This window comes from Protomyctophum parallelum (genome assembly GCF_964188405.1).
Source record: "Protomyctophum parallelum genome assembly, chromosome: 18".
In the NCBI taxonomy this organism is placed as follows: domain Eukaryota; kingdom Metazoa; phylum Chordata; class Actinopteri; order Myctophiformes; family Myctophidae; genus Protomyctophum; species Protomyctophum parallelum.
This window is the reverse complement of record NC_139716.1, coordinates 40,023,099-40,049,261: the sequence shown is the minus strand read 5'-3', so window position 1 is coordinate 40,049,261 and position 26,163 is coordinate 40,023,099. Positions and strand designations below refer to the sequence as shown.

Sequence of the window (26,163 nt, the reverse complement as noted above, 5' to 3'; positions counted from 1 at the left end):
TGTTTTTATTTGTTGTCATCATACCTTAGTTTAGTTGACGAAATGAACACCTTTTGATGTATTACCTTGATTCTACCATGCTAGCTCTGTGTGTGTGTGTGTGTGTGTGTGTGTGTGTGTGTGTACGTGCGTGTGCGTGTGTGTGTGCGTGCGTGCAGCAGCAGAGTCCGGTGGAGCAGCGCTACAAGGAGCTGTTGGCCCTGCGGGACGAGTACCTGAAGAAGCTGGAGGAGCTCCAGCTGTCGGACTCCACCCCGTCGTCTCGCCTGTCCAACAGCTCCGTACCCAACGCACCCTCGCCCGCCACGCCCTCGCAGCAGTACACGCACCTGCAGACCCCCTTCTGAACGCACACCTTTCTGTTTACGCTTCTCACACACACACACACACACACTCGTTTTCTCACTGACACACACGCGCATATACTGACGGGAAAGAAAACTAAACTTGCGCTTTTGTACATAGTAATAATTGTGGATAACAAGGAATAGTAATAATGTTTGATAACGATATAGGTTAGCTTGTGAACACCAGCTATAATGGTCATTTTTATTATGCAATATGTCACAGTACAGCCTTTGCCACATGAATCTTTCTACAGACACAAGTCTTCATCCACAAAGCTGTTGTTTTTTTTTTTTTCCCTAGGAGGGGAAAGTGAAGGGGAAGCGCTTGGGTTTTGCTGCCTCAGCAGGCCGTGCCAACAACGCTGGCCGCGCGAGCGATGCTCTGGCGAATGGCCCGGTGGCCGGCCGCACACGTCGAGCGTGCCGTCCGAGTGGGTGAGCCGTGCCAGACAAAATCGATTATCTCGTGACGCAAACAAACGAGTGCTTCCTCCCTCCGCCTCAGCCAATCAGATGCAGAGAACTCACTTTTGCTCCTCCTAACGAAAGAATAAATTATATCGCATCTAAAGAAAGGCCTTAATGAAGACATCCCATCTTCTGCTCGCAGCTCTAATCCTCCCATCTATGATAACCTGCAGGATTCAGGAGCTGCTCGCCACATATAAACCTCACGCTAGCCTACAAGCCCCACTTCTGACCCTCCTGAAGCATAGCTGCTGCACCGTTGCACAGCCAGGGAGAGTTCAGAGCAGTGGTTCTCAAACATTGTCATGGCCCCCCCAGCCCTATCTGAAAATATTTTGGACCAGGGACACCCACAAGAGAAAATTGGTGTTAACCCATTTAGAACTGAGGACGATTCTACAAATGCCTTCTATATCCTGACAGTTTAGTGAAAAACCCATGTTTCTATGTCAGTCGTTCTCAAAACATTTTCATGTCAAGGACCCCCAGAATAATGATATGTAATTGTAATTATAAGTAAGCAGCCCAGGCTATCCGTGGCCTGTAGTACATTATTTAAATTGTTCGGTTCTCAAAACAAACTACAAATGATTCTCTGTCCCTACGTGTACCAGTGTGTCCACACCAAGATTCATCAACTGGTTCTCACACTTGGAACGCAAAATTCTGATGGCGCGCATAATGTAATTGCTCACATCTCTGTTAAACAGAAGTTAATCACTCACGTGAGAGAGATATGGTGCGTTTGGCTACGCTGTTTCATGCTGGGTGGAGCTGGTCTCCACATCACAGAACAGTGTGGTGGAACTATTTGCTGACAACTCTCCTGTCTTTAAGTGGGGGGGAAAAAGGGCAACATTACGTGGCTGGGGAGGCTATGGGGACATTGAATGAGGTTGAGAAACGTATCATCTCTAAAGAGTTTAAGCTGCCAACTCTGCTGTCCCACCAATGAAATTCGGTGTCTCTACCCCAAGACTGAAATGAACGCCAGTCATAATGTTTAGCTCTGAAAAAGATTTGTCGTGCGTGTGGGCTTGCCCTCATCTTAACTCATTCAGCCAGTTCAGCTATCCTATTCCTTACTCCTTGGCACGCGATACAGACCTGCCGCATACAGCTGCATAGAAAAGCATTTCAAATCGCACAGCCTTTGGGCTGGGGTCCTGAAAAAAAGTCTGAGAAAATTATCAGGTCCCTGGTGCGTTGTGTGTTGCTCAGTGAAGTTCATTGAACTGACGTTATTATAAGATAATAAAAGATCTTTGGTGTATTCAACCAACCTAAATGCCTGAAACCATTGCTAAATGTACGAACAAACTATTACAAAACTAATTGCACCATTTCTTTGTTGCTCTTGGCCAGTGTTATAATTTGCTGATTTACAGATTCAGCTATGGCTGAAATTCGCGTGACTGTTTTTTTTGAAAATTAATCCTGCTGTGATCGATGCTGCACTCCCGTTCCACCCCCAAGTGGTTTGAAACATTAATACCCGTATGAAAAGGACGAGTTTCTGTCAACGGGCTACGTCTGTCATAAAAGTGCTCCTTGCGCTCGTTTGTCCCCTTTCTCCACCAACATGTCAGCCATTATTCGATTCTTGCTGGCTCTGTCATTGTCAGATAAGGTCAGGTCCAGTTTTGTGCCTTGGTTCATCTGAGAAGATCCTCCACCTTCTCAGATGGACATTTTTGTATCCAAAACGTCAGTCTCAGTCCGCGTTTTAAATGGTTCCGTCCGTGGAGGGGTTGCACTGGTGTCCATGACATACACCAACAAGTCAACCGTGTCTGATGTGATTTGAAGGTTCTTGTCATGTGTACTGTACTGTTAGTGATGTGGAACCATGTTGTGGCATTGGAACAGTGGCGGGCAAAAAAAAAGGGATGTAAACCTAGGCTTCAGTCCGGTGTGTAAGACAGGGTAATTTATTCTTTGCTGAGTGGTGGTGTGTCACCAAACACGGCACACAACCAAATGGAACTCAAGCTTTTAGGATTTATTGAGACGTAACCAAATATAATTCAGCCTTTTGAGTGTTGGATTGTAACAGAATGGTACCCACTTTCACACCATCCTTCCAATGGGTATGTACAGACACTTTGGCATGGCACACATTTCCAATTCAATTTTATTTTATATACCCTTAATCACAGTTGCAGTCCCCAGGGACTTTACACATCCACAGAAAATAGTTCTGTGAGCCAATTAAATGCTTACTGCATACATGGTGCACAAACCTGGATGTTCCCAGAAGACCCACTTTTCCACGTGCCTTCCCAGGAATGTGTGCCGTTCTGCCAGACCGTTAAGCGTAATGTTGTTGTGACTTTCACAAGGAAGGGCTAGCGGGAAGACATCATTGGGAAACGTTCCCCCAACAACAGGGCTTGACGAGGCAAAATTAACGCAGTTTCAAAAGCAATATCAGTCAATTTTAAACTTGAAATGTACCGTAATTGACAAATCATCTCTTTTTGGTATGAAGATATTTTAGGGAAAACGTGTTTTGCCGGGTTTGTAGCAGTTTGGAAATCAGGCGGGTTTTCTATCAACTATTCCACAAATCGTCTCTGTCGGGTCACTCGGGTGGAAATCTGTCCACAATGTCCAAAACTGTTTTTAGGATTCAAATTCAAAAGTAGCAGATTGACATTGGATCTGCTACCTTTGATGCTTTAGTCAAGTATGTATGATCAAGTAGAGCGTTAATTTTTACAAAATCATTTAGCAGTTTCTGCCCGACAAAATCCTACTGTAACTCCCTCTATTGTTTAGTTTCCCATTCGCAAACATTACTCTGATCATTTTAAACTCCCCCTGAAAATCAACATCACATCTTATACATGGACCCTTTTTATTTTGAATATCAGTAAAAGTCAGGAAATGTAAACTGACATTGTAGAAAAACACTTTCCGTTGGCCGAGTGGTTGTGCTTTCCCCCCCCCTTTTTTTTTTCCTTCAGGGGAAAATAACAGACAAAAATCTATTTTATTTTTGACTTTGTACAAGTACCATAATGATGTAATTACCTCAAGCAAAGCCTATTTTACTGTCTAAAGTGCTATTGTTGTAAAATATAATTTTATTTAGTGTACAATTTGACAGTTTTATAAAAATGAAAGGTTTTGAGAGAAAAAAAAAACATGTTTGTTTTTTGGTTTGAGTTGATATATGCTATATCTTTTGGTTCAAGTGGAGTTATAACTTGTGTTGCCTTATAAGGGCATTTCTTTGGGGATAACACAACATCGTCGCTGCCTGGTGGAAACCCTGCATGTCCAAAACCATTACTATTCAGGAGGGGAAAAAATTACCTGTGTTCCAATGGATCCAATGTAGTTATGATGTACCCATTCTGACCTGAGATCAGATTCTAACGCACGGAAGAATGGTGGTTCTTTAATGCATTTTGACCTGAGATCAGATTCAAAAAATGTCTTAAATCCTGACAGTTAAAAGAAATAGCAGACCTACAAGCTCGTAGTGCGCCACTGAGTGGTGAGCTATGAGCTTGTAGATCTGCTATTTTTCAATAGCTAAATTACAACATAATGCTAACAAAAGGGGTTCCCGCCCGAAATGGGTTAAAAAAGGGGTTCCCGTCCTGAATGGGGTTAATACTTTTCATTGGTTCCATATTTACGAAAACACATTCACGTTTAAAATATTAGCTATTGTATAGCAGCTCCACAAGCTCGCAACGCGTTGTACTGTAGGTTGGCTATTTTCACTACATTCGCGCAACACTCCTGTACTTCAAAGTAGGCCATTAATTACATTGAAATGTGGAGATTACTAGGTTTCTGCCCGACAGCGATGACGATGACGTTGATTCACATGGTATAGTAGATGACGTATCCTGATCCATTGAAGGGCATGTGAGTGCGATCCCAGCTTCATCCTTAAAACACCACCCTTCTTTGGTAGAGTTTTAGCTTGTGTAATGAATGACCTTGTCACAATGTAACTACACTATTGGTGAGGTATCTTCAATATTATTATTATTTTTCCTTTCTTTTTTCCCCTCTCCATGAGGTGACTTTTCCCAGGTCAGTTTCTCAATAGCTTCATGTGATTGGCTCAGCAGCGGATTGATTGATTACTTTATTGGCAGAAATGTAATCAGTACAGGGTACAGTCAAACAAAGGGATCACGAAAAAAAAGTCCTTGCAGTCTTGTTTCCATTCAGGTCCTGGGTATTCAATTCATGATAAAGGTAAAAAATAACATGTATGGGTTGGGGAACAAAGACAATTTGAACTGGGAATGCATATGAAGGTGACGCAACGCCGCCTTATCCGTTTCCGGTTCAAATCTGTTAACATTGTGAAAAGTGTGTCAAAGTCACACTTAGCATACAAAACAGACGTGAACAAAGTAGATATTGAGAATGTTTAAAATTACAAATGCAGGTCGGTGTTTAGTTTGTGTTAAATGGCCTACAAATCTCACCCTCATTAATTTTGCTATTTTGTATGATCTAGTAGATATTATGCTTCTTGACCGATAGTATGGCAATAATACATTTATCAGTCATTTAAAACAATGAAATGCTGAAACATGTTTAGTAATTATTTTACACATTGTCAGAATTCCCTTTGTGCAAGTGTGTGTGAAAACAGAGCTGATTTACCTTGCAATGTACTGTAACTCAATGAGACTATTTTGGATCATAGATTGCTAATCAACAGAGCGAATTATATTGACATAAGATATCTTGCCAGTATTTGAAGTTGCACCATGACAAGATTACGACAACACTCAAACCTCTACCAAAGATGCACTATTCTTTAAACACGGATTCATGTTTTGCTATTTGGTGATGATTCTAGAATCTATGGAATCTGAGAAAGGTTCCTTTTTCTATTTACTCTTACCTTAATATAGGTACACTAAGTTTAAAGGGATTTGTTATTTTTTTCATAAACTACTTTTTAACAACATACAGTGGAAATGCATTTCAATAACCTTTTTTTGGTTCAATAAAAGATACTGGCCAAAAAGTGGTTCCCAACAGCTTTGAAAATGTATTTCTCCCAATCATGTTATATTTTACTCTGTTGGAATGGCTTTTGTTATGTAAATATTACTGATTAAATTAATTTAAATATTTCTCACTTAACTTTTGTGCCTTTGCTTTTTTGTTTCATTATAATGGTATAAACATGTTTTGAAAACCGCCGAGTTAGACAGAATCATAGGCAGTTACCCTTGATGGAGAGGCGGTGAATTACATTCTATTGGCTTATTGTCAATAGATCCATGTCATTTGCCGCATCTTCATAGTCCCTTTATCTACCCCGTGTTTAGTCTTATGTTCAGAACAATAGGATACTTCGCATAGCCGATCTACATCAACACATTGTGAGCTTGTAGATCAGCTATTTGAAATATTTAAAAATGTTTTTCAAAATAGTAAAAAAAAAAGTAGGTAGTATAGGTAAAGGCTCATACATAGTCTGGATTTTCGGTGGTTAGGTGACCACTGAACTACAACATGACGTCACGAGCCGCGGTGAAGAGCAAACCACCGCCACCGCTCCAGCCCTTCTCTCTGTTTTTCACGGTGGTCGCGGTGGTCAGCTCACCACCGAAAATCCAGACTATGAATAGGGCCTTAAGGCAGAGATCAAAGCGTGTCACGACTCTTCTACGGCTCTGCAGAAATCGTTATTCATGCCCTCATCATAGCATCCTGTTTAGACTGATGTAGTTCCCTCTACATTGGGATCAGATCATCAGTCAGTCTGCCCTATCCCTAATACCACCACTTTTACAGAACAACATAAATGATACAATCCAACAGACAACAGACAACCCTTTGTTGTTCTCACAAGAATGCTGGCAAAAGGATTCAAGATAGAAGAGGGTTTATTTGTCACTTACTTTGCCTGCCTGTTTAAATAATATATTTATCATATAATTTGAGCGGCCCGACTTGGGGTTATTAGATGTCCCGACGACCATGATGAGGCTCCCAGTGGACCACGGCTTCTGTTGCAGCCCCTAGGATTAGATCTGCCCCTCCATTGAATCTTTTAAATCCATGCTTTGTCATTGTTTCATGTTATTAAAAAGCAAATTGGGCAGGGGGAGGGGGGACAGACAAACTGCCTTCTTCAGGGTAGCTACCCTGAAGAAGGCAGCTTGTCTGTCCGAAAAGTTGGACTTGTCTGTGTCCACAATATAAAATGAGTCATACCAGTGATGAAAAGCCTTTGTGCAGTCCATCCTCTGATCAGTCAGTGATTCTCAAACATTTTCATTATGATGCTTTTTCCCCCTCAGCTTCCACACTGACGCCGTCAGAGACTGAACGTGACAAGCCGTCTTTCTTATGGGTCCGTCCGTGATCGGTCAGGTGTTGGCGAAGCCTGAAAGCTCTTCCGCAGTCTTCGCACTTAAACGGCTTCTCCCCCGTGTGAATCCTCACGTGTTTGGTGAGGTTGCTCTTGTCGTTGAACCGCTTCCCACAGGTGTCGCACTTGTACGGCTTCTCTCCCGAGTGGACGACCTGGTGCTTGTCCAGTGTGGAACGCGAACTGAAGTATTTCCCGCACTCGCGACACGGATACGGAGTCTCCTTCTCGCCGATCGCCGGCTGATCATGCTTCGCCTTGTGATTTTCCAAGGACCTCGCCGCGGCGAACGTCCGCCCACACTCGTCGCACTGGTTGGGTTTGGCCCCTGTGTGGACGAGCTCGTGGTTCCGCATGTGCTGCAGGAGCCTGAACTCTTTCTTGCAGAAGCTGCAGCTGAAACGCTTCTCTCCCGTGTGCACGCTCTGGTGCGTCCTCAGGTTGCTCCTGTCGCCGAAGCTCTTGGGGCACAGCATGCATTGGAAGGGTTTCTCCCCGGTGTGGGTGTGCCGGTGGACCTCGAGGCTCTCACCCAAAGAGAAGCGCTTGCCACACTGCTTGCACTCGTAGGGTTTCTCCCCGGTGTGCACCCGGAGGTGCTGCTTCAGCTTCGCCGGGTGTTTGAAGCGCCTCTCGCAGCTGTCGCACGCGTACGGCCTCGCGTCCGAGTGGCTCAGCTGGTGGATCTTGAGTTCTTGTTTGCGGGCGCATTTCTTGTCGCACTGGTCGCACTGGTACAGCTTCTCTCTGGTGGTGTGTGTCAGCTGGTGTTGCCTCACGCTGATCTCTCTGGCGAAGCTCCTGCCACACTCCTCGCAGTGGTAGGGTCTCTCGGCCTGGTGCGTGACTCCGTGCTGCTTCAGGTGCTGCGACGTGAAGAAACTCTTGTCGCACTGGACGCATCGGTAAGACCTCTCGCGGTTCTTCTTCTTCTTGGTTACTTTACACTGGGGTCCAGAACCTAAATGTATAAGAGAGAGAAAGAGAGAGAGTTCGAGGTAAATGTTTCAGTTTCATTAAGACCTGATGCCGATTCAACAAAATGCCTTCTAAATCAGTAGTTCTCACACTTAACCTCTTAGAGCAGCACTATGTAACTTTCCTCTTCTAACCCGGATTTTAACCCAGTTTCCTGCTCAAGTGCTGACATTTTTAACATTGAGGTAATAGAGCCTGCATGCTTGCCCGAATTATAGGGATGCCAGCCTTGCCAGGTGAAAGTGACGAAAGGAAAATTATATCTTTTCTGTAAAAGAAAGAAAATAAATAACTAATGTTTGGTGGTTAAAAAGTGAAAGCTCCACAATCCACAATTCTTGCTATAGAATTGTTGTTCAGTGAGATTGGTCTCTCACTCTCTCCAGCTTTTGACAAAAAAAGAAAATGGTATTCAGACCCGAACATCGTAAAGAGCTGGAGAGACGGGGTTGGTTGAAGTGGTTACAATGAATAACACAGAGGGTTTAAATGGGTAAATTCTCTTGACCTGGCCTGTCTCCATGCAGGCTGTCCTCCTCTGCCCCAGAGCCACCGTCCCATTCCGATCCACTGCTCTGCTCCCGCGTTTCCACTTCCACGTCGTCGTCCGAAGTACGCCGCTCTGCGTTTGCGCCCAAATCGAACATCCGAGAATCGCAAAGGTACAACTCCTCTGGTAGAAAAAGCAAATACAGAACCTCACCTACCAGAGCACAACCAAACCTAAAATGACTTGACTTTTAGAACATTTTAGTCTGCTTTTTATTTGTTGACGAAATTGTCAATATATATTCTTTATTTATAAGGCGCCTTTCAGGGCACTCAAGGTCACCGTACAAGTTAAAAACAGTTGGCAAAAGCAGAAAAAAAAGTATAGTCATTTTAGTCATTATACTTTTAATCATCGATTCGTAGCTTAGTTTTGTAAGTTTGTAAGTTAGTCGACAAACATTTTCTGTCGTGGTTTTAATCGACAAAATCAACAAGAGCTAGCTCTCTTGGCGCGGCTTGTTGCCTGCCTTGTCTACTGAGTTGGAGATCAGGGTTTGACTGCAGCTCAGCGTGCTAAACGTTACAATATATACCGTTTTAACTTTTTTGATCCAGGACCCAGCGTAGTGGGTCTGGGATGTGTGTCTTTTAGCCGTTTATCAGCGTCTCTCTCTTCTTAAATTATGAACTCCCCAAATTCCATAGAACCAAGTCCTGAAAAGAGACAGTTTTGGACAGTTTTCCCGCACTGATGATATGTAGCACACGAGTGTAAACATGTATAGTCAGTACTAGTCTAGGAAAATTGGCCTCAGATCCTGTGCAGCAGGGGCGTGGCCCAGTGCGTTGCGTTTCAAATGAAATGCGAATCAAAAGACAGGGGCGGGTTCCACATGGAGTGGGCGCTACATCTAAATAAGACGGAAGGGAAACAATTGCTCCTTGAGCGGTGGTGGCCTGCTACAATTCAATTTGGAATTGGACTCCCTTCGGACTATTTTCATGGTATGCACAGTGCTTCAGACCGGAAAGGGGAGTGTCCGCTCAGATTCTGAGCGCAACGTACTTCCCTCACAGGGATACGGTCCTTTTTCCCCAGAAGTCTTTCTCGCCCGCCTAGTGGCGAAAAATAAAACTTCTGGGAACTCAGATTAAGTCAGTACAGACACACAGTATGAATCAACTGCCTCACCTGGAGGTGCTGTGAGGCTCTCTGATGTCACCCTGCCTCCCGGTTCCACATGCGTGTGCTGTGTGGCGCTACGCTCCTGTGAGAGGTTAAGACGACAAACAAGAGTTTTTAAACAATGTTTGTTATGGATCCTCAATTTGATTATGTATTCGGCTGCGCGGACGCCCCCATTGGAAAATATTTCCACATATTATTTTAGGGGACCACGGGCAGGAGTCACAGAATAACGCTTCCCTACTTCCTTCACAGGTGTTTTACCGATGATACTAATTAAGGCTCTGTGCCATTTAGTGTGCAGTTGTTCACAAACCTTTTAATTTCAAGGACCCCCAAGGATCCATTTGGTTCCATTTGTAAGCTCTCAGAGTTACACACGACACCCATACAGGGCCATTTGGAACCCACTCAAAGACACTTAGAGACCCACTGGTGTATTAGTTTCACTGGAGGTAGTTTCCAGTGAGCCAACACGCACAGTAGCAGAACCAGTGGCGTGCACAGATAGACACTAGGGGGTGCTAGAGCACCCCCTGCCCTTTTGGAATTTTTGCTCTTAAAAAAAACAAAAGTTTTCTCTTTTCCCCCTTAATTTGTAGTGTGTGGACCATGGTGACATTGATCAAATCTTGATAAAAAAAACGCTTCTACTATATTATTTAGGCCCCCCACAATCTAAAGCTATGTTTCTGTCAGTGGTTCTTCGATTAAAGTAAAATAGCAGACCTACAAGCTCGTAGCGCGCCACTCGGTGGCGCGCTATGAGCTTGTAGATCTGCTATTTTTCAATAGCTAAAGCACCAAAATGGGTTCCCGGCCCAAAATGCGCTGCACAAGGTGCCCTTTTTTTCACTTCAGCACCTGCCCCTCTAAATGTCTGTGCACGCCACTGAGCAGAACCCTGACTCTCTTTGACCCGAACGGAACAACACGGCCTTCATTAGTATCGGCGGGCAGGTATCACCTGTGAAGAAAGTCAGGGAAGGGGAAAAGTTGTTTCCAAAATGGCGGTTGTGCCCATTGTGTTTTTGTGTCTGGCAGGCCTGTGTATAGGCAAGGACATTTACCAAGCGGCTGTCCTCCACGTCTGCGTCCTGCTCTGGCCCTCCCTGGTCCGACTCGAGCTGAAGCTCCAGCTCGCCCCCCCAGCCTGGTGAGACCGTGCTCACGGACACTATCTGGATGCCGCCGTTGCTCCCGTGAGTCTGTGGGGATCTCACCGGTGACTCCAGTTCATCCTTGACGCTGGCGGCGGCGCTGGGACTACTCGGTCTGTCTGTGTGTCATATAGGAGGGAAACCTGTCCACCAGTGACATCATCGATGGGGAATCCAAGCTAATAGAAACGGCAGTCTTTTCTATTCCTGAAAAAGTTGCAATGCGATAATGGAAGCCATCGTTCTCACGATAATACAAATCTAAATGTAATGCTATGTAGAAGAGCCATTGGACTGGCCCTGTGAAGTGAACGGAGTTGTCGTAACTCTGTCTTACTCTTAGCCCTCCAAGCAGAACCCAAATGCTACTGAAGTTTCTGACATTTTGACGACCCAGATAGCATTGGGTCCTGTTGCACTACTACCATGCCACCTGGTACACAGCCATTCTTAAACATAAACAACATGTTTAGCGCCTCTCCGCGCTCGGTGACGACATATTTCAGTGTGAGGTTTTCTGAATATGTAAAGTATAAGTACCCATACATCCCGCTGCGAATATCTCCTGTGGCGCGGAAGCCGTTGTATTTTTAATATATGTTTGCCCGATTTGGAAGCTTGGATTCTTCTCTTCCTTCCTTGTTTATTGACACCGCATTGTACCGCCTATCTGGCTAGCTAGTGGCGCTATAGCTATGACACAGCAGATCAGATCAGAGATCAGAGGCACAAGCCAACCGCACACCGGGAGGCGGTACAATAAACGGTAAACAAACAAGAAGAAATAAAGCGACCACATCGGTCAAACAAAGATTAAAAATACTTAACGGCTTCCGCGCCACAGGAGATATTCGCAGCGGGATGTATAGGTACTTAAAGTTACCGAATTCAGAATAACAAAGGCAAAAAAATGCCGTCACATGGCGCAGCTTCTATTTTAGAGAGAATGATTACTTCCGCGTTCTGGAATTTCCATACGAAAATATAGTTCTGACCAGGGACCCAACATAAAACTCATCAAAATTTCAGAAAAGCTAAGTAGGGTCCCGAGAGGGGCTATCTTACTCTATGGCTCTGACTGAAAGTAAACATCACCACAGCCATAATTACCCCGTAGCGCCTCCTCCCAGTCCTCCTCCTCCTCCTTCAGGGCTCCTGGCAGGCCTCCAGGAGGCTTCATGAAGTCCACCAAGGAGACCCTCAGCTCCTTCAGAGGTACCCATGATGCCATCTGTCACCATTACACATTTAAGTGTTATATTTTTGTTTTGTTTTTTGGCATGGCACGGCACATTGGAACATATCAATAAAGAGATACATCTGTTTGCTTGGTAATAATAAAATGCACAGGGCATATACGACAAATAACTGGAATATACAAAGTAATTACTGATATATTAATTGTTTAGCGGAAATTGCGTAACCATTCCTCAAACTGAATTTACACTCATTTGTAATTATTGTACTGTTAATAAATTCATCTGCGGAACCACGACACCTGCTGTTCAAAGGGTAGGTGGAATATCAACAAAACCTTACTGTTTTCATCCCGTCTGTCTTAATAAATGAAAACAATAAATTGCAATCGATGTATGTAGCGTTATGATCTGTAGTCTAGTCGTCGGGAATGTACCGTACGTTGAAGAGACCGTTGCATTGTTATTTATAATTATATAATAAGCACTTAATGCCAATTCGCCCTTTTCAACACAATCACGTCCATGACATGTTTTGCAGATTTGCAGGATTACTCACTCAGTATGTCTTACTTGGCATTTCTCTTTTGTATGCTATATATTCCCGTGGTACATAGACGGTCAATTCAGTTCTCAGATATGTTTTTACTTTATTTAACAATGTAGTCTTATCAAACAACAGCGACACAAGTTTACAAAGCGCCTCGCCATAGAGCAAAGCGCACACTGTCTTCCGGGTCCAGTGATTGACGGCCATGATTTCACCCAATGGATTTAGAGAGTATAGAGTCCGAGGCGGGCCTTGCAGTACCACATTAGGCCAATCACTATAGCCGTTTACAGCCCATAATAGTCTGGAGGGATGGTCCATGGTCGCGCTGGGATTGGACACTTTCTGTTGCCAGGGGAGACAATTAAGGCACTGCCGAGAAGCGGCCGCTGTGCCGCACGCCATGGGTCCGTTTTGGTAATTTAATAATTGGTATCAACTATCAAGGCAGCAGTGTTTGGAGAGCAGTGTCAGTGTGTGACTGACTGTGTGTAGTAGACCAGACCTTGAGAGCCATGCTCTTCAAGAGTTTTCCCCCGAAGAAACGATAACTGAAGAAAGAGGAATTACGTTGCTGATACATACACCCTTATGCAGGGAGCAGACACATTTGAAGAAGAGGATCCTGTATTCCTGTCTGAATTGGAGAAAAAAAAGCATAGTGTGGGTGGATAAGGCCCAGTTGACATAGATGGAGCAAAAATGCACATTGCTGAGGGAACATTCGGATCCTTGAAGGATAAACTCCAGATGGAACTCCATGGGTGCGTTCGGAAATGCACACCGAGAGCGCACTCGCCTATTAGTTTGCATTGCACAGTGCGCTCAGTGCGCTATTTCCGAACGCGCCCCATGTAATGTAACGTTTGTTGCAAAAACATGCTTTTTGGGGATAAATCAAATCCCCTCCAAATTACTTACACATGATCACAGGGGTGACTTGACATTGTGATTTGCTAGCAAAATCAGTGGAAGGGGCCTATATTTCCGAAGCGTCAAGGCAACCCACACCCAATTTCCTAAGAATTGTACCCTTCCTGTCCTACTTGCTCGACGGGCAGGTGCCTCTGAGAACAGAGCTGATTACACCTCAAAATACATAAGTAGTCTTGCCGAGCCATGAGGCCCATAGGGGCAGGAGCCTATCTCCTGTTTCTGTAGCGTGAGGCAGCTTGATGTACAAGTACACCCCCTGGACATGACGCTAGTATGTCGCAGGGACTTACTTACCCCCAATCCAACCCTTGATGCTGAGTGTCAAGCAGGGAGGCACTGGGTCCCATTTTTAAGAGTCTTTGGTATGACCCGGCCGGGGATTGAACCCCGACCTCTCAGTCACAGGGCGGACACTCTAACCACAAGGCCACTGAGTTGGTCAAAATACATGCATCAATAATATGATTTATTAAATCACATTACCCACACTGTACATCAGTTGGTGTGCATATATTTGAACGGGTAGTATATATATATATATATATATATATATAGTATAAATGGCGAAATAGTCGAAAAATCGAATATCCGCCCAAGTTCGTGTTGATTAAGTCCCTGCCCTTTGTACAAACCGCCCATCGCTACTACTGATCGGTTGTAAGGTCCTCAGACGGGCCCTGCCGGGGTTGGTCATGGCCCCCAGACTGGCTGAAGAGCTGAAGGTCGCTGGTCCACATCTTGAGTCTCTTAACACAGGAGCGGGCCACACTGCAGCACCATACTGGATAACCAGAACTACACTCCGGCTGAGGCGATGGAGAAGATGGAGCTCCACCGGAAAATCTCCATCCTCCGCAAAGGCTCAAGAGGAGGCAGAGCAACGCACGAAGAGATGTGTCTGGCCATGGTCAAGGGAAAGGGTTGAATTGACCCATTCTGACCTGAGATCAGATTCATACGAGGTTTCCGCCGGACACACACTGGTCTGATGAACCCATTCTGACCTGAGATCAGATTCTAAAAATGTCAGTCGCTCTTCGATTTTTCAAAAATAGCAGACCTACAAGCTCGTATCGCGCCACTCGGTGGCGCGATATGAGCTTGTAGATCTGCTATTTTTCAATAGCTAAAGCATAACATGATGCCAACACCAAAATGGGTGCCCGGGTCAGAATGGGTTAAAAGTGGCAGAGGAAGCTAAATCCCGTAAGCTAAAGTTGATGGCAGCATCAGCAGAGAATGCCTGTGGACATGATTTTGACATACTGTACCACATCCATGTGCACAGCATCACCCTGTTGCCAGGGCTGGACTGAGACAAACATTTCGGCCTGGACATTTTTGTGGAATTTGGCCCAGACTGGCCAAATTAGTAGTTACCCTACTGACCTTCCGGGGTCGAGGCCCATACAAATACTTGAAATACTGTACAAGCCCTTAACACCAGTACAGTACAACAAAAATGATACACAACCAACAACAACTGGCCCACAAGACGCTCAGTCTACAGGGGTCTAACGAGGAGACGAATGGCCAAATCATGCGCAAGATGGAGTCGACGCTGCTGAGAGAGCGTGATTATCAACTTGTCGGGGGTGCGATCGTAGGGGAGATAAATATTCTGTGACTACTTAAAAAAAAAAGGTAAGGAAATATGAAAAAATATATTTATGATTTTTACTGACATGGAGACTCCGAGTGGGAGTATACAGCACAGCAGATGCATGTCTCTCAGTGCAGTGACATTCTGTGAATCTTTGCCATGATCATGTTAAAAATCACACCCGTGTGAAGTGAGGGGCGCTAATATATTAAAGTCCAACTCATGTTGAGTGATGTAATGGTGATTTAAAACAAACGGTGACAAAACAAACATTAAATTCTCTTTATTGTTAATGGCATTTAATGTTTGTGTTAGGGACAAGATGACGTAAATTTTCCCTTCATTGTCAATGGTGTTTTTAAAACAAACATTGAACTAAAAAACAAACATTAAACCTGTATATGAGGGCTACCACCCCTCAAAAATAATTACATATATTATATATGTAATTACTTTTGAGGGGCACTGTATATTATACATACGGATCAGACGTGCACGCACGCTTATTACTCTTTTTTCTGAGACAGAATCCGGTATTTGGAAGGTTATAATTCCCTGTTCTTTACATGATGAAAACAACTCCATCGCGGGTCCACTGCTGCCTAGAGTGAAGCCAGTGTGGTGGTGGCTGCACTTCCTGATTGCCCAGGATCTCTTCTTCTACTTTGGCATTTCGCACATTTGACTGACACTGGCCTCACAAATCACCAGAAAGATGCCCAGACCTGCAGCATGACAAATATTCGTCAACTAAAATGTTATGACCGTGCCAGCGTGTGGTGTGCAATTATGACACTTTTTTCCCCTCAGCTTCCACACTTTCAGAGACTGAACGTGACAAGCTGTCTTTCTTATGGGTCCGCCTGTGATAGCTCAGGTAATGGCGAAGCCTGAAAGCTCTTCCGCAGTCTTCGCACTTAAACGGCTTCTCCCCCGTGTGAATCCTCACGTGTTTGGTGAGGTTGCTCTTGTCGTTGAACCGCTTCCCGCAGGTGTCGCACTTGTACGGCTTCTCTCCCGAGTGGACGACCTGGTGCTTGTCCAGCGCGGAACGCGAACTGAAGTATTTCCCACACTCACGGCACAGATACGGAGTCTCCTTCCCGCCGATCGCTGGCTGCTCGTGATTCGCCTTGTGATTTTCCAAGGACTTCGCCACGGCGAACGTCCGCCCACACTCGTCGCACTGGTGGGGTTTGGCCCTAGTGTGGACGAGCTCGTGGTTCCGCATGTGCTGCAGGAGCCTGAACTCTTTCTTGCAGAAGCTGCAGCTGAAACGCTTCTCTCCCGTGTGCACGCTCTGGTGCGTCCTCAGGTTGCTCCTGTCGCCGAAGCTCTTGGGGCACAGCATGCATTGGAAGGGTTTCTCCCCGGTGTGGGTGTGCCGGTGGACCTCGAGGCTCTCACCAAAAGAGAAGCGCTTGCCACACTGCTTGCACTCGTAGGGTTTCTCCCCGGTGTGCACCCGGAGGTGCTGCTTCAGCTTCCCCGGTTGTTTGAAGCGCATCTCGCAGCTGTCGCACGCGTACGGCCTCGCGTCCGAGTGGCTCAGCTGGTGGACCTTGAGTTCGTGTTCGCGGGCGCATTTCTTGCCGCACTGGTCGCACTGGTACGGCTTCTCTCTGGTGGTGTGTGTCAGCTGGTGTTGCCTCACGCTGATCTTTCTGGCGAAGCTCTTGCCACACTCCTCGCAGCTGTAGGGTCTCTCGGCCTGGTGCGTGACTCCGTGCTGTTTCAGGTCCTGCGACCTGAAGAAACTCTTGTCGCACTGGACGCATCGGTGAGACCTCTCGCGGTTCTTCTTCTTCTTCTTGGTTACTTTACACTGGGGTCCAGAACCTAAATGTATAAGAGAGAGAGAAAGAAAGAGAGAGAGTTCGAGGTAAATGTTTCAGATTCAAGACCTGAAGCCGACTAAATCTGTAGTTCTCACACTTAAAGAGATCTTTCAAAAATGTTCAAAAATACCAGATCTACAGTACAAGCTTGGCACAAAGTGACACGCTGTGAGCTTGCATATCTGCCATTTTTGAATAGCAAACACCAAAATCTAGAATGACATGGATCCTTTCCCGGTTTTAATGGTTTAAGAAAAAGATGTGGTTATAAGTTGGTTATAATCTAATGTAATTTTCATAATACAAAAATGTCAATAAAAATAGTAGTGGTGGTTCTGTGGTTAGTCTATTATGTGATGTATGAGTAGGGAATGTTGGGTGATGATGACTACGAATTGTGAAGATTAATATAACCTCTTTGAGCAGCACTATGTAACTTTCCTCTTCTACCCTGGATTCTAACCCAGTTTCCTGCTCAAGACAAGTGCTGACATTTTTTTAACATTGAGCTAATAGAGCCTGAATGCTTGCTCAGGAGATACATTTTATCTTGACCGTCAGGGAAACATTTATGTCAGATCCTGAGTCTATAGGTGAGACATGACCTTTGACACGATCTAAATGTCTCAACCAGGGGGGCAGTCAGACAGATATTTTGTGAAGCCTGAAACTCCTGAAAGTTCATATAATGGCCTGTTGTGGCGCTGTCATTGGACCCAGAAAAACCCATAGCCCCATAGAAGTCCATGTATTTGGGCCCAACTTCACCTAGACTGTATCACCTTAATAAACATGGTCATGAATACTTTCTGCTTCCAGTCACTAGTTTAAAGTCTCATTTCTAATGTCATAATATTCTTTTTGGAAAATTATGGTCCCATTAATTAAATAAATGACCATAAAGTCACGTATGTTCTGAGGGGCGTGGCTACCGTTACAGTCTATGATCGGGATTCCCCTCCCACTCGAGTCAAAATAAAAACCAACGGAGAAGAAGGGGGGAAGTCCCGCCTCGTGTCTGGGCCAGCCAATGGCCAGCTGGGCCAAAACGGAGCCAGCCAATGGCCAGCTGGGCCAAAACGGATCTAGAAATATGGCGATTTATATCAGGAATTACCATAGAATTACAGGCTTCATTTTACGTCCATGTTAGACCCGGGGAACGCTTTGTCCATATTTTTTACAGTCTATGGTCTCAACAGAAGAACAGGGAGACGAAATACAACCACCAGTTATATTTTATCAACATACTCTACCACACTCTACCAGTGCCCGTAAATGACATGCCCGAATTAGGGATGCCAGGTGAAAGTGATGAAAGCTTTTTTTGAAAACATTTTAAAGAAAAGAAAGAACAAATGTTTGGTTGAAAAGTGAAAGCTCCATAATCCTCCACAGTCCTTGCTATGGAATAGTTGTTCAGTCTCACTCTTCAGCTCTTGACAAAAAAAAAGGTATTCAGACCCGAACATTTATTTTCAGTTCACCATCGTAAAGAGCTGGAGAGCGTAGGGTGGTTGAGTGGTTGAAGTGGTTACAATGATTGACACAGAGGGTTTAAATGGGTAAATTCTCTTGACCTGGCCTGTGTCCATGCAGGCTGTCCTCCTCTGCCCCAGAGCCACCGTCCCATTCCGATCCACTGCTCTGCTCCCGCGTTTCCACTTCCACGTCCGAAGTACGCCGTTCTGCCTCATTCATGCAGTCCACCAGGCCCACGGACAGCTGTTTCAGACCTATGCCTTGTAGAGAGATACCGGTACATTCTTTAGACTCCAATGCATTACGTTAAACCTCCAATGTCCCTATTCACCAATAGAAGTCTATGTAGAAGAGCCGCCATTAACCCATTCTGACCGGGCACCCATTTTGGTGTTAGCATCATGTTATGCTTCATCTATTGAAAAATAGCAGATCTACAAGCTCATATCGCGCCACCGAGTGGCGCGATATGAGCTTGTAGGTCTGCTATTTTTGAAAAATCGAAGAGCGACTGACATTTTTAGAATCTGATCTCAGGTCAGAATGGGTTCATCAGACCAGTGTGTCCCCGGCGGAAACCTCGTATGAATCTGATCTCAGGTCAGAATGGGACCCGCCATTGGACTGGCCCCATGAAGTGAACGGAGTTGACTTACTCTATGGCTCTGAGTGAAAGTAAACATCACCACAGCCATAATTACCCCGTAGCGCCTCCTCCCAGTCCTCCTCCTCCTCCTTCAGGGCTCCTGGCAGGCCTCCAGGAGGCTTCATGAAGTCCACCAAGGAGACCCTCAGCTCCTTCAGAGGTACCCATGATGCCATCTGTGAGCGTAGCTCTACGCCTGTCACCATTACACATTTAAGTTGACGAATTAATTCAATTGTGATAAATCAAATAATTGCGATTAACGATGTAATAGTTTTTTGGCATGGCACAACATATCAATAATACATTTCTGTTTGCTTGGTAATAATAAAATGCACAGGCATAGGCTATACGACAAATAACTGGAATATACAAAGAAATTACTTATATATTCATTATTTAGCGGAAATGGCATAACCATTCCTCAAACTGAATTTACACTCATTGTTAATTATTTGTAGCCTACTGTTAATACATTAATCTGCAGAACCACGACACCTGCTGTTCAACGGGTAGATGGAATATCAACAAAACCACTGCTTTCATGCCGTCTGTCTAAAATGAAAACAATAAATTGCAAATTTGCAATCGATGCAATTTATTCATTAGCGTTATGATCTGTAATCTAGTCTTCGGGATTGTACGGTTGAAGAGATCAGTTGCAAATTGTCACAACAATCACGTCCATGTTTTGAAGATTTGCAGGATTAGGCTACTCACTCAGTATTTCTTACTGTATTTCTCTTATGTATGCCATTATATTCCCGTGGTAGATAAACGGTCAATTCAGTTCTCAGATATGTTTTTACTTTATTTAACAATGTAGTGTAGTCATAGAGTTATCGTGTAGTCTGTCAAACAACAGCGACACAAGTTTACAAAGCGCACACTGTCTTCCGGTCCAGTGATATGATTTCACCCAATGGATTTAGAGAGTATAGAGTCTTGCAGTACCATTTTACGCCAATCACTAGCCGTTTACAGCCCATATAGTCTGGAGGGATGGTCGCGCTGGGATTGGACACTTTCTGTTGCCAGGGGAGACAACAGACAACCATGTCTGATCGTGCTGTGGCGTTTTCCATAGACATCTATTATATGGAGTCCATATAATATGTCCATTTGTCCATATTATGGACAAATGGTCATTCTCCCCATTTTTGAAACGAGGTCCTTATTATTGCCACTCGCCCTGCACAGTGAGTGCACACTTCCATTTGGTTTGGTTTGAGCATGCGTTTTCCAACTCCCCTTGTTGTTCTTGGTTTCGCCAGAAGATGGCGCTAAATAATGTGCTTCCAAAGAGAGAGCACATAATTGATTGATTGATTGAGATGTTTTAGGGAAGGTCCCGTTAGCGTCCTTGTGCATGCAGGGGGTCATCAATATCTGTACCAAAGACTTGTTCTTGTCTGTCACACCGTCCATTCAGTGGCGTGCACAGACATTTAGAGGGGCAGGTGCTCAAGTGAAAAAATAGGGCACCTTGTGCAGCGCATTTTGGGGCGGGAACCCATTTTGGTGCTTTAGCTATTGAAAAATAGCAGATCTACAAGCTCATAGCGCGCCACCGAGTGGCGCGCTACGAGCTTGTAAGTCTGCTATTTTTCTTTAATCGAAGAACCACTGACATAGAAACATAGCTTTAGATTGTGGGGGCCTAAATAATATAGTATAGAAGCGTTTTTGTTATCAAGATTTGATCAATGTCACCGCATGGTCCACACACTACAATTTTACAATTACAAGCACAAGGTGCCCTTTTTTCACTTGAGCACCTGCCCCTCTAAATGTCTGTGCACGGACGGGCACGCCACTGATAATAAACGGCTACGGGCTAAGGTGGAGTCTGAAGAGGTTGAGTGAGTCTTATCCAACCACACCACCCCTTATGTCCATCACCTATAGTGTGTGTTCATGCCATGGGGCTGTATACCGCGTTTACACAATAGACTTTATTTACACTTATTTACCCTCAGGAACATCCTGTAGGCCATTCAAGTTATGGTGCATGTGACCGTTCTCTTTACACATCATTATTAATCATTGTTATTATTCGTGGTGGATGAAGAACGCACAGTTATTACTTAAAGGACCACTTCACCACTTTTCAACCTATCTTCATATAATAGGTCCTCACTCCTCACTAATAATCTTGAAAAAATGGCGCAATTTCTTTCTACTCGGTCTGTGTCTCATAGGAGGGCTGTGGGCAGGTCAGAAACCGTCTTCCAGTGACATCATCGATGGGGAACACAAGCTAATAAGAACTGCAAGCTTTCTAGTCCTGAAAAGTTGCAATGCGAAAATGGAAGCCATCACAATAATGAAAATCTTTTTTTGTAAAAAAAATCTTGTTTAAAAAATAATCTGCCTATTGATGATGTCACTGGAAGACGGTTTCTAAACTGCCCACAGCCCTCCTATGAGACACAGACTGAGTAGAAAAAAATGATTATTAGTGAGGACCTATTATATGAAGATAGGTTGAAAAGTGGTGAAGTGGTCCTTTAAGTAAAACTAATGAATACCAAACGACCTGCCCCTTTACCAACTCGCCCTGGGCGTACAGCCAGCGGAATTGCGCGGCCTGGTATTCCTAAAGTAAACTAAGTAAATTATGCTTAAACGGTTAAACCTAACCTTATTCCTAACCATAACCTCATTTAAAACTATGCCTAAACCTAACCCTATACCTAAACTTAACACCAGTAAAACTATATGCCTAACCCTAAACTTATTTCTAACCTTATTCTCAGTAAAACAAAATTAAGAATACAAGAACCGTCGGACCGAGTGGTTGGCATGAGGTGATGGTTTAATGCTCATTCATAGTCTGTATTTTCGGTGGTGAGGTGACCACCGCACCGGTGGTGAGGTGACCACCGGAGCTGAAATAACGTTGAGCGGTGGTGAGTAAAAACAGAGAGAAGGGCTGGGGGCGGTGGCGGTGGTTTGCTCTTCACCGCGGCTCGTGACGTCATGTTGTAGTTCGGTGGTCACCTCACCACCGAATATCCATACTATATGAATAACGCTTTAGGGGCGACCGTTCCTGATACCAAACTTATACCACAATGTAGAAATGACCCTGTTGCCTGTTAATGTAAGAATTCCTCAAAAGTGTACAGTACTTTTTTACAGCACTGGCGGTTACAGAAAATAGCAGATAAGGCACAAGAGTTCCTAAGTGTCTTGATGACTTATGATGTCAAGTATCATATACAACTTTATCATTGTTGGACACACATTTTATTTGCAAGGATGTCATATTTGTTATACATTATAGATCATGCATTATAATCACTGTCATAATGCATTATAGTGTGATGCAGCAACAGGTTGAGTTCATGGCTTTATACCACTGTCTTCCATATACTTTTGACATGCGGTATATCTCTGCAGTTGTAGGGCAGACAAAATATATAATTAAAAACAAAATGGAGGATACAAAATATAAAGGGGTATTTACTTGCGAGTCGCGACCCATACAAGTTGGTCCATGACTCACATTATGGATCCAGACCCACAGTTTGGTCACGTTCCTTCCTAAAAAATATATTAGCCTGCTGTGTGTGTGCGTGTGCATGCGTGCGTGTCCCGTTCTGCGCACGCTCGTGTTAGTGGAAGGGCCTCAGCTGCTTTTAGCACAGATGGACGAAAGTTTCCCTGAGCACGCAAAGTCATCCCATTGGATACGACCTGAAATGATAGACAGACATGGAGTCCTACATAAAAAGAATTGGCTTCCAGACTGTAGGCCTACAACATCAAATAACGTCATCTTTACCGGCTTGTTATTATAGGTTTTTCTTTTTGTATTAATCCATTCTGGGCAGGAAGCCCTTTTGGTATTAATATGTTATACTTTAGCTATTGAAAAATAGCAGATCCACAAGCTTGCAGATCTGCTTTTTTTATCGTGAAAATGTGTCGCAAATCTATGAATAATATATATTCTTCTAGCGTTTTTAACTCAAATCTTTGCTTCTGGGGGTGTGGGGGGTTAATTGAGTACTACACACAAAAAACTGTTTTTCAAATGTTATTCTGACCCCTCCACGAAAAGGCCTGGTTTCGTTGTCCGTTCATCTGTAGTACTCCATTCAGGGTGTTGTGTGTGTGTCATACTTAGCCAGTTTGCGCGCAGACAGTCTTGTTTTCCACCACGGTTGTTGGGTTCGTGTTTGGCCCAGTTGGTATAGGGCATCCTCTTACCATCGCTCCATAACCATATGCCATCCTATAGAGGATGACAGTGTGGATTGAGTGAGCTTGTAGATCGGCTATTTAAAAAAAATGTTGCCTATTTTCTTATATTATTTGACAATTTTGGCCAATTCTTTTTATAGTATAGTTTGTTGATTATAGGCCTAGAAGTACAACACCATTGTCTCCTTCCCTACCCCTGCTGTATATAGCCTTATACGGTAACAATACTGCACCTTTATGCTGTCAGTGCCACCGATCCATGCGGAACCTTCCCCGTACTGTGATTTGATCAAGTAATGAATGAATATGTCCTCTGCTCTGCTGCTCACGGATGCCAGGTTTGCATAGTGGCTCAAACAGTTGTTCTACATTAAGACGAAAAGAGAAGACGGCAGAAGCAATAATCAGTCATATACACACTAGGGCTGACCTCGATTTGTCGAATAGTCGACTAATCGATCGGAACGGGTCTCAGTCGACTGACCACCTCTTAGTCGACTGAGGTTTTTTTTTTTGCCCCAAAAAATTGTATATAAAAATACAATATTTACAAAAATATACAAAAATATTGTATTATTCCACTAGGTCTGTGGGGGACATAAACACATTTGAACATTCTGACTGTACAAATCTCCAATGTGCATCTGGAGTGTGTCTGCCTGTGACTTGAATGACTTGAATCGCACAGTGCGCTGGCCTGATAGACTCCAGAATCTCAATCTCACCTGCTGTGCTCAATCTGGCTAATGACAAGCCTCTCAGTTGTTAAAAAAAAAGATTTGAACAGTCAGAATGTTCAAATGTGTTTATATCCCCCACAGACCTAGTGGAATAATACAATATTTTTGTATATTTTTGTAAATATTGTATTTTTATATACAATTTTTTGGGGCAAAAAAAAAAAAAAGATTTATTCATCTATCAGTCGACTATACAAATCCTTAGTCGGGGACAGCCCTAATACACACTAGATGTACACTAGACTAGAACACCTGCTGCAGTATCGGCCTAGAGATACATAACGTACGTAGTAGCATGCAGTGATGGAAAGTACCAGAAGTACTCACAATCTTTAGGCTACTTGCAATATAGAAATACTCAAGTACAGTATACTGTACATTGTACAAGTTCGGAATTCAAAATGTACTTGAGTAAAAGGACACAAGTATTGGCATCAAAATGTACTTAAAGTACCAAAAGACATTATGCAGAATGTATATGCATATAACAATATGCGTCGCCTTGCAATTGTGTGAGCTTGTAGAATTTTAGAATTGCCTAAATTAAGTGTCTAATGTGTGTTTTGTAATAATAACCAAAATCTACAAAGCACTAAAAGTAAACAATAGCTTTCAAATAAATGTAGTGGAGTAATAATGTACAATATTTGGATCTGAGATGTAGTGGAGTAAAAGTAAAAGTATTTTTTACTTACTGTAACTATACAGTGTTACTTAGTTACTTTCCACCTACTGCAAAGTAGAAGTTGTATGAAAGTAATCTGCTTTGCGTTTTCAACCATTGTTGTTCGTTCTGATTACCTCAGCGGAACCCCAGTCCATTGTAGCTCGGACATACAGGTAACAGCGACCAGAGAAGTATGTCCATCCATATGCACATCTTCTTGGACATAATGCTGAGGTAAAAACAAAATTAAATAGAGTAATGAGCTAGTTTGAATATCTCTCTATAGGCGCGGCCTGTTGCCTGCCTTGTCTATACTGAGTTGGAAATCGGGGTTCGACTCCAGCTCAGGGTGCTAAACACACGCACACGCATACGCATATACACACGCACACACACACCTGACGCGGCTCCAGTCAGAGTCATCACAGCGCAGAGAAGCAGCAGCCTCATTGCGATGATGAAGATGATTGCCTTCAGTAGAAAGAGAAAGGGTGAAAGGTTATAGAGATACTTCTGGAGAGGAGAGGAGAGGAGAGGAGAGGAGAGGAGAGGAGAGGAGAGGGGAGGGGAGGGGAGGGGAGGGGAGGGGAGGGGAGGGGAGGGGAGGGGAGGAGAGGAGAGGAGAGGAGAGGAGGAGAAATGTATCTCAAACCTTCAGTAGAATGATCTGTGTTGTCTTCCTTCCTGCGTTGAAGAAGACAAACAGTGTTGAAGAAGACAAATACAAGCTTGTATATGTACACACACACATGTTATGTCACCATATTGTGGGTGTGGTGAGAACACACAGTATAGCCTACCGTATGCACAGAGAGAGATGCACGTTATTGTTTTTTGTAAACTCTGCATCCGTGGAAATTAAACCGAACAATGTCTTCGGAATAATTATGAACACAAACCTTGATAACATTGTATTGAATATGCAGCATATATTACGCTGTGCTTGTTTGTATTTTTTCTCAGATCCTGCCTGGTCAGTTAGAAGAATTAAATGTAGGCCTAATATCTGCACCAGGGACATGCAGAGAGTTTTAGAGAGGCAGAGGCTGAAATCTGGTATAAGAGGGCACTTTTGGACAGAGAGCTTGTAGATCAGCTATTTTCGGGGTGCAACCCAGCACTCTTTATCCAGTGGAGATGCAGTGTACGACATGGATTTAGAAACAATTAGTTCAACGCAAAATGGTGCGTTCAAGTTTAGGGTAGAGAAAGCAATTCTCCTGAATGCTGCCTTCTGGCATGGAAAGTAGTGGCATTTGCATTTCTTTCACCATAGTAAGTGGTACATTCGTGGT

At 43.9% G+C, this 26,163-nt stretch overlaps 3 protein-coding genes across 3 annotated transcripts in view; 1 reads left to right on the top strand and 2 right to left on the bottom strand.

Moving 5' to 3' along the window:
- mtm1 (myotubularin 1) overlaps window positions 1-6,244 on the top strand; it is a 28,875-nt gene extending 22,631 nt beyond the window's left edge. The window contains exon 16 of the mRNA XM_083788854.1: window positions 159-6,244. Within this exon, the coding sequence (XP_083644980.1) occupies window positions 159-347 (189 nt within the window). The 3' untranslated portion in view covers window positions 348-6,244. The remainder of the gene's footprint in view (window positions 1-158) is intronic.
- Window positions 6,245-6,936: 692 nt separating this feature from the next.
- Window positions 6,937-14,417, bottom strand: LOC310876141 (uncharacterized protein; the record flags this gene model as incomplete). The annotated part of the gene is made up of 7 exons (XM_083789586.1): window positions 6,937-8,143; window positions 8,669-8,833; window positions 9,845-9,920; window positions 10,909-11,117; window positions 12,109-12,229; window positions 13,250-13,295; window positions 14,329-14,417. 7 exons carry the CDS (start codon window positions 14,415-14,417, stop codon window positions 7,089-7,091), a joined length of 1,761 nt encoding a protein of 586 aa, XP_083645712.1. The 3' UTR covers window positions 6,937-7,088.
- A 1,273-nt stretch (window positions 14,418-15,690) lies between these two features.
- On the bottom strand, window positions 15,691-20,085 carry LOC310876140 (uncharacterized protein). The gene is made up of 4 exons (XM_083789585.1): window positions 19,970-20,085; window positions 19,305-19,445; window positions 18,702-18,863; window positions 15,691-17,122 (listed from the first exon to the last, which is right to left on the bottom strand). The coding sequence occupies exons 2-4, from the start codon at window positions 19,423-19,425 to the stop codon at window positions 16,071-16,073; spliced, it is 1,335 nt and encodes a 444-aa protein (XP_083645711.1). The 5' UTR covers window positions 19,426-19,445; window positions 19,970-20,085; the 3' UTR covers window positions 15,691-16,070.
- Between the last annotated feature and the right edge of the window lie 6,078 nt (window positions 20,086-26,163).

What these genes read in the sequence shown, in the direction of transcription:
- LOC310876140 (XM_083789585.1), bottom strand. Translation starts at nt 19,425, where the DNA reads ATGGCATCATGGGTACCTCTGAAGGAGCTGAGGGTCTCCTTGGTGGAC. An exon ending in CTGGGAGGAGGCGCTACGGG is followed by an intron (nt 18,864 to 19,304) that starts GTAATTATGGCT and finishes TCTCTCTACAAG; the next exon opens with GCATAGGTCTGAAACAGCTG. An exon ending in CCTGCATGGACACAGGCCAG is followed by an intron (nt 17,123 to 18,701) that starts GTCAAGAGAATT and finishes TTATACATTTAG; the next exon opens with GTTCTGGACCCCAGTGTAAA.